General features: G+C 49.8%; 1 protein-coding gene across 4 annotated transcripts; it reads right to left on the bottom strand.

Moving 5' to 3' along the window:
• Positions 1–260: 260 nt before the first annotated feature.
• On the bottom strand, positions 261–18,819 carry LOC119222589 (segment polarity protein dishevelled homolog DVL-1-like). 4 transcript variants are annotated; one of them, XM_062566056.1, is made up of 17 exons: positions 18,263–18,809; positions 14,178–14,247; positions 12,283–12,404; positions 9,727–9,845; positions 7,148–7,286; positions 6,890–6,977; positions 6,686–6,755; positions 6,433–6,572; positions 5,674–5,750; positions 5,504–5,571; positions 5,219–5,350; positions 4,998–5,132; positions 4,467–4,634; positions 4,155–4,370; positions 3,206–3,249; positions 3,057–3,095; positions 1,892–2,032 (listed from the first exon to the last, which is right to left on the bottom strand). In XM_062566056.1, the coding sequence occupies exons 1-15, from the start codon at positions 18,430–18,432 to the stop codon at positions 3,206–3,208; spliced, it is 1,758 nt and encodes a 585-aa protein (XP_062422040.1). In that variant the 5' UTR covers positions 18,433–18,809; the 3' UTR covers positions 1,892–2,032; positions 3,057–3,095. The 4 variants fall into 4 exon arrangements, with proteins under 4 accessions (XP_037335248.2, XP_037335247.2, XP_062422040.1 ...); XM_037479353.2 differs by lacking the exon at positions 3,206–3,249 and having other exon boundaries at positions 18,263–18,807; XM_037479351.2 differs by lacking the exons at positions 3,057–3,095; positions 3,206–3,249 and having other exon boundaries at positions 261–2,032; positions 4,998–5,096; positions 18,263–18,819.
• Positions 18,820–19,071: the final 252 nt, after the last annotated feature.

The following is a 19,071-nucleotide window of genomic DNA, read 5'->3' as shown; positions in this document are numbered from 1 at the left end:
TGGGGGGGTGACTGTATGCGTTTGAGCCCACGGGGAAAGTACACGCAGACGCGCGGTGCTGAGAAGTTCCACCCAGGGGTGTTAACTCGACGAGCTGCGGCTGACACGTTCCGGGCTGCGATGATTTCACGTCTTACAGTTTCTCGGATGTCGTGTCACGAGAAACCTTCTCGATTTATGTCAAGTTACCTTTGAATGTCTCCTTCTACTGGGCCGTGCTACAATCTCAATGTGGATTATCATTGAAAAAACGAGACGTGTTGAACATATATATTTTTTATTTATATATATATAATACATTTCTATGTACAATTTACTCTTTTTTTTCTCGTAAAGAAACAAAATTGAACAGAAAGCTTTGATTGCAAACAGTGTTTCATACTAAAGGGAGGGAGAGGAAAAAAATGAAAAAGTGCCCATAAAACTAGTATTTGTGTGTCATTTCCCTCTTGTTACTTGATTTCAATGAGACAATGACAGGGTGGGGGGGGGGGGGGGGGGTTGCCATTATTTTGCAACTAAGTCACAATTTGAAAGCCAGGATTCCCCCTGAAGTCAGATTAAAGTTGCAAAATGTCAGATGACAATCACAGACACATCTCCTAAATTGTGAAGACATATCCGCAATGGTCGGGCTTTGGCTTCCATCGCGCACAACGTTTGAACAAAGGAGACACCAGTGATGCTTTTCACCACCGCGGTGTGTGCCCACTGTTTGCAATCCTGTTTGGATGTTTAGATGTTTTTAAACCAAATGGTGTGAACGGGAATAATGACACATTCCACAGAGCACAGCTGGGACAGTGGAAATCAACCACTCAATCACAAAAGGTGATGTTTGATTGTCTGTCGGTCGCCCTTAGTGGACGACGTGTGACACCATCAACGCAAAAACATGACCACATAAATAACATCACAGAAATCATCCAGTGTACTCGAGTCTTCCTTTAGGAACATTGGCAGGAGGTGACCCCCTTCACCATATAACAGTAATACTTTAAACAAAATGGATTAGCACATTTCTTTCCTTAATGAAGTCATGCAATATGCAGCCCAGTCGAACCCATGGCCGCCCCCCTCCCATCGCGGATAGAGCTGCAGACATCCATGGATTGTGCGCTGAGCGAGGTTAACGTTTTAGTTAACGAGCTAAATTTGAGTCAGGAAAGGGATTCTAAGTTCTAGGCCCAAAGAATCGTTGCTAAGTGCGTGGCTGGGGGCGTCGGCCCGGGTCCGGGGGATTGAGATCCAGGCCCAGCAGCTTGAAGAGAAAACGTCCCAGGTAAGAGTGAGCACACTCCCCGGGGGAATGTCTGCGTGGCGCATTTGAAGGAATCACCACATTGAATACCACTCACGTTTCACAAACGGTACACGTCACGTCAACACAAAAAGGGGGGCAGTTAGAGATGGTCAGAAGGAGGGTCGAGGGGACGGCGCTGAAAGGGCCCGAGTGGGTTTTTGAGGAGGTTTTGTGCTTGGTGAGTTTTGAAGGCACTGTCCCGTCACATGATGTCAACAAAGAACTCGCAGGGGTTGCCCATGGCGTGCTGGAAGGACTGGCGACTGGCGGTGAGCTCGGGGGGAACGGCCGCCAACTCCCTCCCGGGAGGGGCTCCGGGGGGCGTGCTGCTGCTGCTGCCGCCGCTGACCGACGCCCTGGGCGCCAGACGGGCCAGACAGTAAGGAGGGGGCAAGCCGGGGGGCCCGTAGGAGGAGGCGTGGCTTCGCTCGCTGTGGGCGCACGAGCCTGGCCCCGGCTGGGTGGAGGGGGCGTGGCCGTGGACGAAGGAGGGGTGGCTGTTCTGTGAGTGGCTCCTGTGTGACTGACTGTGGCTGAGACTGGACCGGGCGTGGCTGTGGCTGGACACGGCGTGGCTGTGATGGCTCATTTGGCTGGCGGACCTTTCGCCGCGCCTCCCGCCGCGAACGCGGGGCTCTGATTCGCTGCATGTTGACCTTTGACCCTTCTCCTGTGGAGAGGAGCGTCTACCTTTGCCCGCGCTGGGGTTGGATCCACTGCTTCGGCTTCCTAAATGAGGAAAGGAAATGAGGGAATTGAAGCACGGCCTCCTATGGATTACCACATAAATATAGTAAGAGCAGCTCAGACCGACTAAACACCGGAGCAGAAAATACTGTACATTACCAAGCTCTACATGGCCTTCATGAGCTGCAACGGACATGAGACATCACATGACATTGCCAGAAACACCTCCTCTAGCACTACACTATTAAATGCAATAATGCGTTTAAATGCTTTAATGCACTTTAAAGCATTTTAGGCGTGACAAGACTTTTTTCTTATGCAATCCAGCCAGAGTCATCCAGTAAAGGGAAACACACCTTCATCTCAAAGGATTCTTTCCCACGTTCCACCTGCAGCAACTAATGCCACGACCTTCATCTATGATTCATACCCAACCCAAAACATCGCGGACTAAAAATGAAAACATGATACACCTGCGTCAGAAAGACACCACCACACAGCACTCTGCATGTACTGCAGATTATCACAACGTATTTCTTTTAAATGTAAATGACATCAACTTAGTGTCAATACTGTTTTTAAAAGCAGGCTCGTCTCAGGTCTCAAGGCTGTGAGTGCACACTACTGGCGTCATCCTGAAAGAGGTGTACCACGACGTTCCTCGCCAATCCTTCCGCAATTAGCCCCCCAGTCCTGGGTAAAGTGGTGCATGATCACCCCCTGTCTGTGAGAAGGAGAGCACAAGCCTCAGAGTGATGGTCCTGCATCATGCACCTCCCAGCACAGTATGAATGCATGCCCAGAGGTGCAGAGAGAGGGGGAATGGACTGTGAGGGAGCGTCACACACACACACACACACACACACACACACACACACACACACACACACACACACACACACACACACACACATACACAAAAAAAACCAACAAACTCAAAACCACGGTGTGATATTTGGAGAGTGTTGAGCACAAGAGGAAGAGAAGAGGAGGAGAATAAGGTGAAGAGGTTGATGGATGGGACAGAGAGAGTTGCAAAGGAGTGGAGGGGGGTTGGCGGGCTTACCGGTTCCCCCAGTGTCCTGGGACTACCTCCTCCTTCAGTCTACCGTTGCCCAGCAGAAACAGAGGGAACAATAGAATTACACACACCTCCCAGCCCATCCCACTACCTGATGTACCCTACTTCTGTGCGTCTGTCCCTCATGGCCCTACCTAATGTTGCACCCCGGGGCTGCTTTTGGTATTTTCCTTGTCATCTAACAAAAAATATAATAGTTATAAAAAATGTACTCCTCAAAAAGTGCAAAAATGAACACATGCACTTATTCAAACTAGTAGGCAAACACACATAAGCACTCATGAACACTTGTTTGGTGCCAAAAGAGAGAAAGCTACATAGAAATTGCATCACACGGCCACTTGTCATCTCTTTCCCTTCGCTGCATCAAAGGTTTCTGATGAACCCACCGAGCTGAGTGACATCCGGCGAGAACAAGACCTGACGATCTGTGGATGGATCACTCAAAAGAATGAAAATGAAATGATGTATGGTGACATGTGGCCTACTTTTAACAGTCCAGACCGCCTGGTTTTAAAATGTATTACAACCACGCCATCAGAGCCATCCACCTATGTACACCCCCCCCCACCCAGGTTCTCCACTCTCCCTCAATGCAGCCATCCACAACCATGCAGAAGCAACACAAAGCAACGTCACGTTCTGATTCAAAATGAAACAAAGGATCGATCCGGCACGGATGAGGGATGGCCTCGGTGTTGATCATTTCGAGCTGGTGATTTATAATTGTGCTTGATCAGATTGGCTTGCGCGTACACACCCCGTGCTGCAGGGTGCCGTCCCGCTGCGTGACTCAAGATGCTCATGATTGCTCTGACAATACAAGGACGCGTTTTAGAACACACACACACACACTTGATTAATAAAGATGCAATCCAATGTCAACGTTCTGCCCGCGAGGCAGAGCGCAAAGCATTGGCATGAGCTGAGACACGCGTTGATACTGACATCATATGTCAGCAATAGTTAGGGGACAATGTCACATTGCAGGTTGAGTTAAATTATCGCGTTAATTAAGGGTTGTTTTTTGCCTCATGGAAAAAAAAACAACCCTTTTCTCCCCTTTTTATTTTTGTTGCTCACCCTCGCTGTGCTGGCTGCCTGCGCTCCCGCTGTGGAAACTGTGGCACGGGTCTGAGTATCCCGGGGGGAAGCTGGGGGGTGCAGAGGGAAAGGGGGGGTAGGGGAACGGCTGGCCGCCCAGGGGCCAGGGGTTGCTCGTGGGGGGGAGCGGTGCCAGAGTGTCCTGCTCCGAGCCTCCGCCGCTGGATCCCTCGTTTAAGTTAAGCGATGCCATGTCTTATTGGAGAACAGAAGAAGAAGAAAAGGGGGACAGGGTTAGTTGGTTAACGAATACACGGCTGGTTTCCGGGTCCACACACTGAGCGGCTGTACTTTGGCAGAGGTCTCCGAAGGTGTAGTAGCACTGCTCGGAGAAGGTGATCTTGTTGACCGTGTGTCTCAGGTAGCCGTGTTTCAGCAGACTGCTGGCGTACTTCCTCGCGTCCCGCCGGTCCTTGAATCCCTCGACTCTGGAGTAGAGCCAGTCCACCACGTCAGCACCTGACCCAGCAACAAAGGCCGACATGTGGGCTAGGCTCAGCAACCAGCACAGTAGAGACAATAGAGCCTTCAATAAAGTTGGTGTTGTTAATGTTCAAATCGTTTTTGTCAAATAACCTGCTTACAAAACAGTTTCTGAGGAAAATCGATCAATTATGATTTGAAGTTTTTAATTTTTTTCAGAAACCGTTGTTAGATTTAGTCACATTTGTAATGCTTTGAGCTCCACATGGAAACGCAAACAAACATAATAACTCATGTTTATTTTAAAGGACTCCTATTGCTCATAGACAGCGTTAATGTTCAGAGCAAAATGAAAATGCAAATGTGGGTGCACTGCCCACACAAATTAGTTTTTCTCACCAATGACGGCATTGGCGATGGTGATCTTCAACCACATCCTGTCCCGGATCTCCAGGCCAGAGTCGGGCAACTGCATCACCTTGACGACGGTTGCCATGTCTGTTTTACTTGCAGACAGAGGCAAGTCATCAAACTCTGGCATGGGAGAGGAGTCAGAGAAATATTGACAAAAGCAATTTTAAAAAAAAAATGCTTAAATGTTGTAAGTTTATCATAATTACCACAGAACGGATGCTTCATAGAGTGTGTTGCAGGTGATGGTTGGTTGTTTTTACCATAGTGCGGGTACGGTTCCGTCAGGGCGGTGGTGTGTGAAATCCAGGCTGCTGGGTCAATGGGTCTGACTGGCTCAGCTGAACAAATATGAGGTCAAACATACAGTTCAGCCTCTGTCAGCCCTCCTCACAGACATTGGTATATACAGTATTTCTCCAGATTAGTTAACAACATTTGTTATAACATCAAGGAAGTAAGAACTGTTTCCACGTGATTGTAAATTGTCTTACCACGTGGGATCGTGAAGTAACTCCGTGGAGACGGGTCCCAGCATTTGGCAACAGTAAGACTGATAGGACTGGGGAGAAGGTAAATACATAATGAAGTCACTACAAATCACTTACTGACACTTCTGCCCTCGATGTAATAATCTTCTGTATCAGTGGTTGTATTTTCTTACCCAGTTTTGGAAACAATCTCTCTTAAGATCCTCACGGCGTCGTCATTGCTCATGTTCTCAAAGTTCACATCGTTCACCTGGTTGGCAGACAACAACGTACATGACATGAATATGACTTGTGAAGCTAAAAAAGCATCGATGCACTTTACTGTGCACATTCATCTCTGCTGTGCTCTCTGGCCTTCGGACGCACACAAATACTAAACCGCTTTCTATGGGATACACACATAATGAAACCTATTTTGTGGCTGTTGCTGCGACAATAACTTGGCAGAATTACAACCTCTACAAAAGAGCCTCGTAACGGAAGTGAATGCAACATTGTGGTTGTTAATGTTCTATCTGAGTGAAGGATGTGCTTCCAGTTTGCTTCTTGTGTGTTTACGTAGCCTGTCCTGTTTCTTCCGGGCTACATGGTGTAATGGAGGTTGTTGGGCTCAGGCTCCAGCTGACACATGGAAGCTGCTCACCATCCCCCTCGATCCATTTCCTTGATCAATGTTCCCCTGCTGTGTATCCTTTGTGTCATATGGATTGTCAACATCTATTGCAATCAAGGGGCATGGACACAGGGTGACATATGCCGTACTGATAGTATGGGCCATAGACGTCCATTTTTAATAGATGAGATTGACTCGACTTGTACAAAGAACACAAACAGAGGTGTTTTAACTGCTCCAAAACAACGACGTTCATTGCAAAAATGTATTTGATGAAAAACTCTGGGAGCTCAATAATGTTTTGTGAAATTGAAAGTACCTGAAGGAGCATATCTCCAGGTTCTATTCTCCCATCAGCAGCCACTGCACCACCTTTCATTATGGAGCCGATGTAGATGCCGCCGTCTCCTCGGTCGTTACTTTGACCCACAATACTGATACCGAGAAAGTTGTATTTCTCTGTGCGGGGAGAAAGCCCGGTATTAGAGATGCTTTTACAGTTAAATGTATAGATCAGTACATATATACATGCAAATAAAATGGAGTCGTAGTTATGGAAGTGTCAGGTTCACCCATATTGAGCGTGACGGTGATGATGTTGAGGCTCATGGTGGAGTCTGTGATGCTGCTGAAGGACGAAGACTGGAAAGGCAGGGGGGGGAAATAATACTTCAGAAACAGTCGCAGTGGCATGACGTCAAAATAAATGTACAGTTCAGTGCTTAATGTCAGCTTCATCAGGACACATGCGCGTGTCGCGTCTTTGAGGAGCTCACCCGGTCTATTTTGGCCACTTTGTGCCTCCGCCGTCGCCGCTTGTGTCTGCGCATGAGCTGTGAAGAAGAACTCTGTTCTGTGGAGCTGCTGAGTAGAGGATATAGTGATGTGGAGGGGAAAAGAGAAATGTACGAGGTAAGTAGTGGTGAGTACATACACTACTCAAAAGACCTGAAACATTAACAGAAATATATATATATGTATATATATATATATATATGTATATGTTTTATAAGTATTCATAAGTATTTTGTTACCTGCTCGCATTCTCGTCTTCCTCGCTGTCCACGAAGGAGCTGGACTCCAACTCGCTGCTCATTACCGAGGCGCTGTCGTAACCCATGGCCGAGTCCCTGGCGGTGCGCTCTGATTTCGAGTGACCGTTGATGCGAGGGACTGGAAAAAGGGGAAGGAGCAGAGCGGCGGTGAGTCAGACTGGAGGTCGCGTGGCTCACCGCGGGGTCACATCACAACGAGGGGGACGGAAAAAAACCAAAACAACAGATGGGGACTTTATCTGTGATTCCTCTGGGAGACAACAGCAGTATTAGAGAGTGAGTGGAATTACTTTGGCTTCAATGAAACAAAACAAGGTAACAAAAATAACCGCACAAAGATGAAACATCCTTTTTAATAAATGTCTTAATTCTCAGGAGTGTACTTAACCTCCAGGCCCATCTCCGTACGCACATCGCCAGCGAGGCGGGGCTGTCTCAGGGTGACAGCGGATTGGCCAGAAAGGTCTCTTAAGGCAAAGAGGGCGTGGCCGCCAACGCGTTCGCCGCCAGCGAGCCAAACATTCCAGCAACGCGGTAGTTCCCATCGCTCCCTCCCTGCCCGGGTCGGCAGAGGGACGCGACATCCACTGTCCACTGAAATCACGCAAACATATTTCCTCCCTCGTCACACAAGAGCCAGACTGAGCTGCGTCTCTGCTCCGTCTGCTCCGGCCCGCCCTCTAAAACGCAGCGTGGACGCTGTTCACCCACCAGCTGGCCCGCTGACGGGCTTCGCGGCTCATCTACAACCGAGGCAGTGACACATGGGCGAATGAGCGTGAAGGCGCTGTGCTGTGCGGGGGGAGTTCCCGAAAACGAGAAGTGAGCAAGTCAGTTTTTGGAATAGAGGATGTGAAAAGTTAGACCCAATTTGGTGAAGACCTTTTTAAAAGTGTGACTATTTAAAAAGATAATATGGTAGTAACGACTCATAAAGGAGTTTGTTTTAATTAGTTCTAATCCATAAATCAATAAATGATGTGCAACATAGTCAATGTGTAACTGGGTAAACTGAACCAGATAAAAGCTCCAAACAAGGAACAATAAACTCTACAATAGAACTAGAGCACTTTTCCCATTCAAGCGATGGGAGAAAAAAAACGTTAAACATATTAAAATGTTAGATATCATCAAGATCTCTCTCACCACAGCCAGCGTAGACAGTGAGCCTTCATCCGACGCACAGACAAACTGAGCCCAGAGCCTCCCTCCCTTTGATAGACGGCAACTGTAGAATGACAGCTAATCCGTCAACGTCCAATCAGACGACGGTATTCTCCCGGGACAAGAGACACTGCGGGATTTGAGACGATGTGCCGTCCAGTCCCATCTCTGCCTCAGGTAGGGTGGTTAGGAACATCAGTTTGCAACAGCTGTTTGTTTTTTTCGCGCTTCGTGTTAATACTTTTCATGCACGCGTGAGTGCTTTGGCTTAGCCGCGTCGTCTTTGACCTCAACCCTGAAATCCCAGCCCCCCGCTGAACAGCATTAAACTCGTTCAGGGTATTAAATGTTCTCTGCTACGATCTAGTAACTGCACATTAAGAGTCGGCCAAAGATGCAGAGCAGCTGGAGCCGTTGAAACAGATCGTATCCCGTAAATTCATCCAATTCATCCAACACCTGTTAACCATACCAAAAATGTGCAACTGCTGTATTATTCATTTGTTTTATTCTAAAACGCTACAGCTCGCACAGACAATAAGAGAGGGTTTGTTTCCCAGGGTTCAGGGTTGCAAACATTCACCTGTCACTGTCAAACAGCCAGCATTCAATCTGAGACAAAACCACTTGAAGCGTGCGTATGTGTGTGTGTGTGTGTGCGTATATACGGTGACATGGGGAATTCCTGCTGATGCTGCAGGCTGCAAAGAAAAAAAAAGGTGGCTCCTTCTGTACAACCAAGCAGCGGGACGTGGAGAGCAACCACGGAGCTAACCCACCCAAAAAGCAGCTCGTTAGCTGCACGGGCCTGCTGGATCTGTTTAGGTCAGTCTCCACAACGGGGGACTGAGAACAGATGTAAAGTTCATTGGTCTCAAAGTATTTCCGAAGTCGGCCAGAAAACAAAGGATGTGCAGTTTGGGAAGTCAGCAGCAGCAGCGGGTCTGACAACATGTCGGGAATCAGAAGTCAAACACTGCCACGAAAATACACACAGGGTGATAGAATCTGATAAAAAAAAATATGCAAGGCAGTTACTAAGATCTGAACCGTGCGCTGCGTAACTAATTAGTTGGCTTTAAATTAAGGAAAAACAACAGCAAAGTTTGAAACCTCATTGGCCACAAAAAACAACTCATTTCGCCAAAAACATTGGTATGCGATGTTGCCTGGTGGAGTCTGTTGAATCAGAGCAGTTTGAATATCTGTGATGGGTCATGTGATCCCATGGAGCCTCTTTCATACATGTCTGCTCTCTGATTTTTGTTCCTTCTCATATTTAAAAATAGGAAGTTAAGTGCCGTGTAGGAGGCAACGAAACGCAATGACCAGCAAAAAACGACATATCAAAAATGATAATTGGATTTTTAGCATCCATCTGTTCCAATACTCACGCTCAGTTTCTCTCGCTCTCCTCCGCGCCCGCTCTCTCTCTCGCTCTCTGCGGTGGCTCAGCAGAGACTCCGTCCCCGTCTCCGTGTCAAGGCCATCGCGACTGCTCACCGCGTTGGCGCTGCAATACGGACATCGGAAAACTTCAGTCAGATTCATAACAACGTGCAAAACAACACCCCGCACGACACCCCCCCCCCCCTCCCCGAAAAAATCTTTCAAATAAATTCTCCAGTCAGCCTGCGACCAAAACTCCTGAACATTATCCCCGGCTACAATGCACGCCTGTCTGTTATAATATCTGTTATTATAATACCTGCCATTCAGCCTCAGGGGGATATCCAACTCATATTATCACTGTGCTTCGAATTCAATCCCCTCGGGCCAAAAAAGCAGTCTCATTGTTCTTTGGTATGTGATGTGTTCCTCACTAAGTGTCATTAATGACCAGATACCCTGAGAGGGAGCCATTCTGGACAATGCAGACCTATTGAAAGCCCAGATGGGGCCTGGAGTTTTGATCGGGAGAGAGACAGACACAGGAGAACGACAGATTGCATGAAAATAAAATGCGAGAAGAGGGCAGATCAGGTGTGGGCCGAGCAATGAGCCTGTGGGAGGAGCCTGGGGTCTCTGAAGGGGGCTGGAGGGCAGTTTGTTATTCTGTCACATGTCTTGGAGACTCCAGGGTCAAGGGGGCCGCCACCGCCACCGGGTCGAGAGAGAGAGAGAAACCTGAAGCGGGTGGGAACTCTACTCGACCCCCGTCAGTCCATCACACACACACACACACACACAAGCGGTGGGCAGCGTGCACCTTACGCGTGCATAAATAATCACGGCTCAATTAGACACGTCGGCGTGATCCCGCTGAGCCCACAAAAGGAAAATAAAACACAAACGTCACCCGGCGACGGATTTAAAATGCCTCACGCCGCTCACCGGCCACGTGTGAAGGAGGAATGCGCATTAAAAAGCAAACAAGATGCCGCGTCTGCGTGTGTTTGCTCAGCGGGGGGGGCGCAGTGCTCAATGAGGCGCGCTTACACACTTCTGCTGCTACGAGGTGCTAATGGGTGCACCTGGGCCGGGCTTCACCAACACGGGTCGCTGCATGCGTGGCGGCGGCGTCCTGATTGACGTGGACGCGGCCGTCTGTCCACCCGGGGTGGCGGGCTGCTGATCCCGGGCCGGCTCGGGGGGGTGATTATCCAAGGCACTACGCTGCAGCTGTGAACAAATGCCACCTCCTTTCAACCACATCCCCCCCCCCCCGGCTCCTCTCGGCTCCCCATCGCCACCCCCTCCCTCCTGGGAAATGGAGACGGTGGCTTTTAATGTCCGTTAATCCGGATTACCAGGCAGAAGCACATCGCTTGTGTGCACTCACAGCCCAAAACACCTATTCTGTGCGCACATCAAATGGAGACATTCGGCCCGACAAACACATGAAGCGCATGAATAAATCACAAGAGAAAATGAAGTGGTAATAATATTCTAGCTGTTTACGGACAGAGGTAAAAGGCGGAGGACTGGATTCATTTCAGAACGGGAGGTTTGCTATCGGGGGAAGTCGCCACCACGCGGGTTCTCTAAAAGAAAGAAGGTCCATCTGTCTGGCTAATACAGGGGGGAAAAGAAAGGGAGAGTAAAGGAGGGGGGGGGGATGATGTGGGTAAGGAAGGCCCAGACACCGATGTCTCGCTCCACAAGGTGGCGGTAGTCCTTGGGTGAAAGCCGCCAGGGGGGGGGGGGGGGGGGGGGGAACAATAAAACCATCAGGGCGGCTGACAGGCGCACAGCGGGGGGACGGCCTATAGGGGGCAAAAGGGAGCTGAGATGTCAAACACTGGATAAAGACACACACACGGAGACATGACAGATTGCATGTTCTCAATATAGAGCCTCGGCAATATTGCTCTAGCGCTGAAATGGCAACAACCCCGGCCCCCACTGCGCCCCCCCCACCCTGGGCCCTTCCGGCTATATTTAGCTTGGGACTTCTCCTCCAGTGTTTCCCTCCGTTCTGCCGGTCTGGGGTCAAAGTCTGGGGCTCAGGTGATAGTGGGCGGGCTCTCAGCGTGTCTCTGGGCCACGCGTGCCTCGACTAGCCGCATGTGTTCGTATGAGGCCCAGCGATAATGGGCCTTCGCTTGAGTGCAAGTATTTGCCTGAAGATATTTATGCTGTGAAAGGCTATTTCCAGAATGGGCAGCACCGGCGGCATCCGCGTCGTGTTTACATCGAGAGGGAGGGAACGCGCGCACACACACACACACACATGGGAGAGAAAAACTCAAACCCGTGCACGATCCTTTTTTGCACATACTTCATGCCATATTCACACGTGTGCACGGACCACCTGCACCAAACCGCACGGGCCCGGTGACGACGCACCCCAGCGATGAGCTTTCCAACGTCTCCATTTAGCTCGTACGGCGTCGGCGTGAAATCAGAAGGGCAGCCAGTGCACGGGGAGGCGTGCTTGAACGAATCTGCCTTCATGTCTGTGTGGGTGAAATTGTGCATGCGTGTCAGTCAGTAATCGGCCTACTTACTGGAAGGAGGGGGGCCGGGAGTCTCCTATGCCCCCTGTTCTCTCCAGAGGAGGGGGCAGCTCTGGATGGCTCTCTGTGCACTGAGATCCTCCATCAGAGTGGGAACTCTCTGCCAGCACCAACTGAGAGAGGCGAGTTGGGAGAGATTTGCTGTTAGACGAGGCCAGTTTATTAGTGTAGGACACAGCGATTCAACCAGCTTCACATGAAACCCATAAAAGCATCGCAGGCATATTTTTTGAAAGTTGAAACATTAAAAACAGACTTTAAAACAATGAAAAAATATAGGATAAAAGTTGGATTGCAGTTTAAGAAATAAAATAGTAGTAGATAGTAAATGAATGGCGGCTCCAAATAGAAAAGTCTTGTGTGTTGATCTGAAGAGTCTCAGCAGACCTGCAGCCTTTTGGGAGTTTGCTCCAGATATTTGGAGCAGAAAAACTAAATGCTGCTTGTCCATGTTTGGTTCTGACTGTGGGAACAGAGAGGAGACCCGTCCCAGACGAGCCGCAGATCAGAAATGTACTTTGACCCTGAGTCGTTCAGGGCTTTCTGTGCCAACACATAGATTTTAAATCTTCTTTTAAAGGGGAAACACCAAAAATAAATATGCTGTTGAATGGCACGGGCTCCATAGCGAGGAGCTTTGGGTGTCACCAGCTGCTCACGACCCCGTGAGACTGGAAGAATCTCCAGCTTTCCCATCAGCGTCGGCGGCCTGCTCCTTTCCGAGCGGCTTCCTGCCTGAAAGAATGAGCCCTCCGCTGCTCGGCGCTCCGGCTTTACGCAAAGCCGCTCTATTGACACGTCGGTTTTTTTTCTGTGTTTGACAGCAAGGTTGAAAGAAAACTAAAATGTGGGGGAGTCATCTGGATTGTTTTGTGTCGGCTCACATGAAGCCAGCGGGCGCAGTGGAGCTCGGGCCTGGTGGGACTTAATGAACGTCACTGCCCCCCCCCCCCCCCTCCCCTTCACATAGTGTCCATTTGCAACAACAACAGAATAACACACAACAAAAAGAATATATATATATATATATATATATATTTCTGTTTTAAACACAAATAAGCTTGAAATATACTATCCACGAGAGGTAGTTCTGCATGAAGCGCCTTTGCTAGCCCTGTTAGTAAAGACACAGTTATGCCTACAGGGTGATGCAAAGATTTGTCATTTTATATAACTTAAAAATATATACGTAAAATCAGATCAACAGCATGTGGAGAGTCATTTTGTTAGTCATGAAGGCTCGTGCATGTACATTTGGTTCAGTGCGGTTCAGTGAGAGCCTATTTAATCCCCGCTTTGACACTAAGTAAGTGATATTGAACAGGACGGTCCTTAATGACTCTGTAGCCAACACCGTGTTCCTCTCTCTGACCTCCGACCTGAGAACAAATTCATTTTCCCGCTGAGATCCATAAAGTTTAATACTGTTAAACGTCGTTAAAGTCCACAAAGTACATTAAACTCCTCAAAGTCATCAATACATTCCTGCTTTTAGTCTTCCATCAGTATTAAAACTGTGTTTTTAAGACAGAAATGATTCTGATCTAAATCCTTGTATAACATGACAGATTGATGGATTTATCTAATCCACTATACTTTGTTGTCCCTGTAGGGGAACCCAGGCTTTTCTTTCATAATTACAAAAGCCTATAAAGGTACACAAGTCAATACAGTAAGTGACCATCAGCTGACACTCGATAGAATGATACAATTTTAGCAGTTAAACTACACTAACCACTACAACATCTAATGGAATCCCCCACACTGATACAAATCAAGGTAAAGAGCGTTGAAAGAGCTCTGTGGAGGCGTTACAAAGCCACATTTACATGAGCGCCCTGCACATGTCTTCAGCAGAGAGAGGGCGCAGCATCCATCTCACTCACCCAGGACACTACTCGCCCGTTGAAGCAGGGCAGCTTGGCGTTGTCGTCGGAAATCTCTTCTTTGACAACCCTGTGGAGCAAGCAGACACACGCGGTCAGGCGGAACGACCACGAAGAAGGACAAACACGGCGCGGCGGGGGTCAGAGGCGTTAATGCGACGAGGACCGGTCCAAACCGAGGCCATAAATCTGCAACGCTCTAATAGTCACCTGCACAGATGACATTAAGTGAGTGAGAGACTGACAGGCGTATGAATGTGCTCAGGGGGCGTCATGGCAGAGGAGAACGTATTAATAGAGCGATCACTTGCTTGTAAACTTCGCTGTGTGTGTGTGTGTGTGTGTGTGTACACCGTAGGCTGTAAATTCGCAACAAAGATCCCTCCCAGTTAACCTTTGACCCGCCAGGACAAAGTTCAGTGACAACCGGTCCCCACACCTGCTGGGCTCGTGTCGCATAGGGTGCCTGGAGCTCGTCAAAGTGGGGCTCAGGTGATAAGCCGGCCGTGCACATGATCCGTGCACGCCATCCATGCACGCCGACGTGCACGCCGACGTGCACACCGCGACACATCTAACGGGTTCCGTCACAACCCCCTTTGTATCTTTAGGGCACGTTGTTTGTTTGCTGCATTAGCTTCCCGGGTTTGAACATGGCGCATGGAACAGGGGAGAGGCGCGACTTGAGTGCAGCAGGAAAAGCTTCTATGCAGGGGCGTCTCTGACAGCGACTTTACAACACACACACACACACACACATGCACACACACACTTCTTGTTTGCCAGAACTTCTCTGCTACTGAAATGATTAGCCAAGCCGGGTTGTGTTTCTGTGTGTGCTGCTGCTGCCGTGGGAGCTGCATTGCCAAGAGTGATAGCGTAGCTTTTTGGGCCCCCCCCCGTGGCCCTTTCCACCTTGGGGAGGAAAAGGGAGGAAGGGAGGGAGTGAGGGGCGGGGGGGGAGGGGGGGCGACGGCTGACTTGTTAGGTAGGAAGTGGTTGCATCCTCCCTCTCAAGCTGCGGGGTGACTTGTGAGGATGTGGGAGGGGCCCGGCAGCGCTGGACACAAGTTCCGATTGTAAGTGTGTTTTTAGGTTTTAAGGTTTTTGAAAAAGAACTGCCAAAGAGATGTCTTTAACATATCTGTAACAAGAACGGAAACAACCAGAAAAAAATGTAATGATGACAGATGACGTTTTTATGCGGTAGAATATGCATGGCTTGACGTCTCTCTCACACACACAAAGATGAGCATATGTCTGGTGTAGTCACTTCTTAACAGATTTTACAGGATAATGACACAAGATCAATCCCAGAGATGGCTGGATATTCCACTGCTGGTAATATTCTGGCGGGGGAGGGGGGGGTGGGATTAGATGATGCTTTGATGGACAGAAGAGGGCTTAAACCAGAAACCAGGGGGCAGGAGAAGCCGGCCAGCACTCCAAGGGCTTTGGTGGGCTGATGTCTAATGATACTATAAACACGGAAGCAAAGAATCGTAAATAGATCGACTTAAATATGTAACAGTCTGACTCAGTAAACGGATAAATTAAACTCAAACCACCCAGAGAGATGTCACTAACCGCGCGCACGCTGTGGCGCCGCACTTAGCCGTGTGATTTTAACGGCAGTGCGATGGTCCAACAAAGACTCTTGTTGTAAACCCTGTTACGACACAAATGCAGCACCACCTGCAAAATCTACCTCTGCCCCCCAGCGAGAGCAGGCGAGGCGAAGCAGAGGTGCATTTGTGCAGGAAGCTGCAGATTTTTGTCCTCTGACTGCGGGGCTTAGAACCCCCCCCCCACCTCAGCAGAAGAAAGACTCCCACAGCAGCCCTCTGTTTTCTAAGCCGCAAACAGGACTGTTTCTTTTTGGGGGGGGCGGGCTTCGGCTTGGCCTCTTTCCTCGGGGAGCCTCTGTGACTTGCATTACAGCGAGGTCTCGAACGCCAAAAAAGCCAAGTGTGTTGCTTCAAAACAACGAGCTTCCTGCCTCCTGAATATTGATGAGTGAATGTTACGTGTGTGTGTGTCTGTGTGTGAAGGGAGGGGGGGGGGGGGGGGCGTGCACAAAGAAACGTTCATCATTCAAGCTGTCATAATAATTCCATAATAATGCCATGAAAATGCCGGGGGCGACGTTTCCAAGTGTCCCCGGCGACTCCAAAGGGAACCGGAGTGACGTGTCCACTGCAGCGGGCCGATTCGGGTGCAAAGGCCTCGTTTATTTAAACGCGTGCGGCCGCTGCTTGGGGAGCTGATATTGGCCGGCACAAATGTAGTTCACCAATCCCATACAAAGATGGCGGTTTTTTTTTTTTCTTTTTTTCCTGCGCAGCAGGGGGTCTACTACAGAGGACCTGGCGCCGACTGCTCATTTACATTTCAAACGCAGTCGAGAACTGTGAGGGATTTGATGTTTTCCCTCTCTGCTCGGCAGTCTCATTCCTCCCTTCGCTACTTCTGCAGAAGCCGCCTTGTGTGTCTGTGCGTACGCAGCACAGACAGAATGGCCACCACACAGCGCTTTGGACTGGGTGTCCGCTCCCGTACTGCGTACACGGGGTGCATTCGGGCCTCAACTCAAAGGCCCGCGGACGCCGTTAACCAACTGTGCATAACGGCTCTGTGTGAAAACATTCGACAACGTCCAACTCACGCCGCGGTGCGACATGCTCTGTCGGTGCACGCGCGGGGGCTTCGTCTCCATGTGGAGAAAGCAAACACGCTTTGTTTGTTTCCATAATCTGCCTGTCAATCACCTGAGGCCCAGTGAGCAGCGCGGCCTGCGGCGCAAACTGAGGGCAGGAAGCCGGAGAGAGGGACAGATCGGGGGGGGGGGGGGCCTCCAGGGACAAAGCGTCTCACCGAGAAAACTAGCCCGCCACCCCAGGAAGAGACGGTTTCCCTCACAAGGTCAGGCTGCAGTGGAAATGCATGACGTCTGGCTCCACGGACACCGCCTGCATTTCCTGCGATCCTGTTCTTTGCGATGGCTGTACACGGGGCGGTTTGTTGTCTCACGTGGGACTGGTCGGACTGGAAATCAGAAACTGGCACTGACGCAAAGATGCGATCGGCGACAGAGGCCCGGTGCGAGTGGATCTCGCAGACCCAGGGCTCCGCAGACCCGCCGTGGCTCCTGGACGTCGGGACTGGGATCACGAGGGGGAGAACAAAAGGAGGGAGAGCAGGGAGAAATGTTTCCAGCATCCAGCTAAAATAAAGGAAGTGGCTCTCGTGGCTTTCTGGTGTGTTATTCAACGGGGGAAATAATAAAGTGAGTTGCTGTTTTCTAAATATTCAATTTGGTTCCATAACTAATGCTGCAGCAAACACTAATCAGGGCTTGAAACGTGTAGGTTTAACCATTAACTTCAACTATCTCGCGCCCAATGACAATAAATCACAGTACTGAATGATATACGTCTGAATGCCTGACCAAACTGATATAGAAATATGTTCATTTTGTATTATTTAAACTACATGTCACTGTAATTCGGCCGCTATATTTGTGAGGATGGAGCCTTCTCTGCGCTCCATTGTGTGTAAAGGAAGAAAACTTGCCGGGATATCCTAAACGGGTGAATAAAACATTAAAAAAGGCAAATATTTTACTTTTGCAAGAGGATGTGAAACCGGAGCGCGCGTGAGCACGTGCACGCCCCGTCAGCGCGCTAAATGTGCGTTAAAACGTGGACACGAAGGAGCCGGGCAGGGTTCTGGCTCTGCGTCACCGGGGCTCAGGACGGATCTGGTATCACCTGGAACCCTCGCGCGCGCCCCCGCCGCTGCATGCGCGCGGGCTCGCTCACAACGAGCAGGTGCCGGGAGCGTGGAAACAAGACATTGGGAGTTCACACACATGTGACCGTGTTAACACCGCGCAGAAGGCGGCCCCGCAGGGCCTGGGGTACGCTTTTTATGCATGTGTGTTATTGTCATGTCATTCTCACCCCCCCCCCCCCCCCCCACACACACACACACACACACACACACACTGCGCGCGCACACAGCACAATAAATAGCGAGTGAGCCCGACGAACGGGGGGGTAATAATAATAATGGTGGCCACTTACCCAAAATCCTGGTCCATCGATTTGAAGAAGAATTTGTAGCTGTTGACCGGTCGGTTGTTGAGGACATTTTTAAAATCCGCTAAGGTGACTTTCTCCGGAGAAACGGACAGTTTGACCAGATAAGGAGTCTCCTCCTCGTCTATGTGATATATTATTTTAGTCTCCGCCATGAGAGTGACGGGAGGACAATCATTGACACGGGAAAGGAACAAGGGTTGGCAGCGCAATGGAGAGGCCTGCTATGTTACCAGCTACCCGTAGAATAACATAACAGCGTTCCCTAAACCGTGGACCTGTACACCGCGCTCCGTGTGCCGGACCGACGCCGCGGAAATCCCGACATAATCGCGCCGCGGTGGCCTGTGTTCCTGCTCCGGTGCGAGTCGGTACGGTGGCTCTCTCGGCACTAAAACAGGAAGGGACAGTCCACATCCTTGCGATATGGAGTTAGGGAATATTGCTGGGTGTTTTTCTTTTTTCTTTTTTTTACCAGCTCATTGGTTAGACGCTGCTGTCATCTAGCGGCGCGTCCGGGCGGCGCGCGCGGGGCCCCACGTGCCGTTTTACACAAGAGCCGGTCTCTCCCTCTCTCTACCGCTCTCTATCTCTCTCTCTCTCCCTCTCTCTCCCTCTCTCTACCGCTCTCTATCTCTCTCTCTCTCCCTCTCTCTCCCTCTCTCTACCGCTCTACCTCTCTAACGCTCTCTATCTCTCTCTCTCTCCCTCTCTCTCGCTCTCTCTCTCCTTCTCTACCTCTCTCTCTCTCCCTCTCTACCTCTCTCTCTCTCCCTCTCTCTACCTCTCTCTCC

Source organism: Pungitius pungitius, chromosome 1 (genome assembly GCF_949316345.1).
Source record: "Pungitius pungitius chromosome 1, fPunPun2.1, whole genome shotgun sequence".
In the NCBI taxonomy this organism is placed as follows: domain Eukaryota; kingdom Metazoa; phylum Chordata; class Actinopteri; order Perciformes; family Gasterosteidae; genus Pungitius; species Pungitius pungitius.
Note: the sequence above shows the minus strand (reverse complement) of the source record. Positions and strands in the feature narration are given on the sequence as shown.

Bases quoted from the DNA above. Each gene is read 5' to 3' on its own strand.
- LOC119222589 (XM_037479350.2), bottom strand. From the start codon at position 18,432: ATGGCGGAGACTAAAATAATATATCACATAGACGAGGAGGAGACTCCT. The intron at 6,978-7,147 runs GTAACAAAATAC...TCCTCTACTCAG, and splicing joins GAAGACGAGAATGCGAGCAG to CAGCTCCACAGAACAGAGTT. The intron at 6,573-6,685 runs GTGAACCTGACA...CTCCCCGCACAG, and splicing joins CACCGTCACGCTCAATATGG to AGAAATACAACTTTCTCGGT.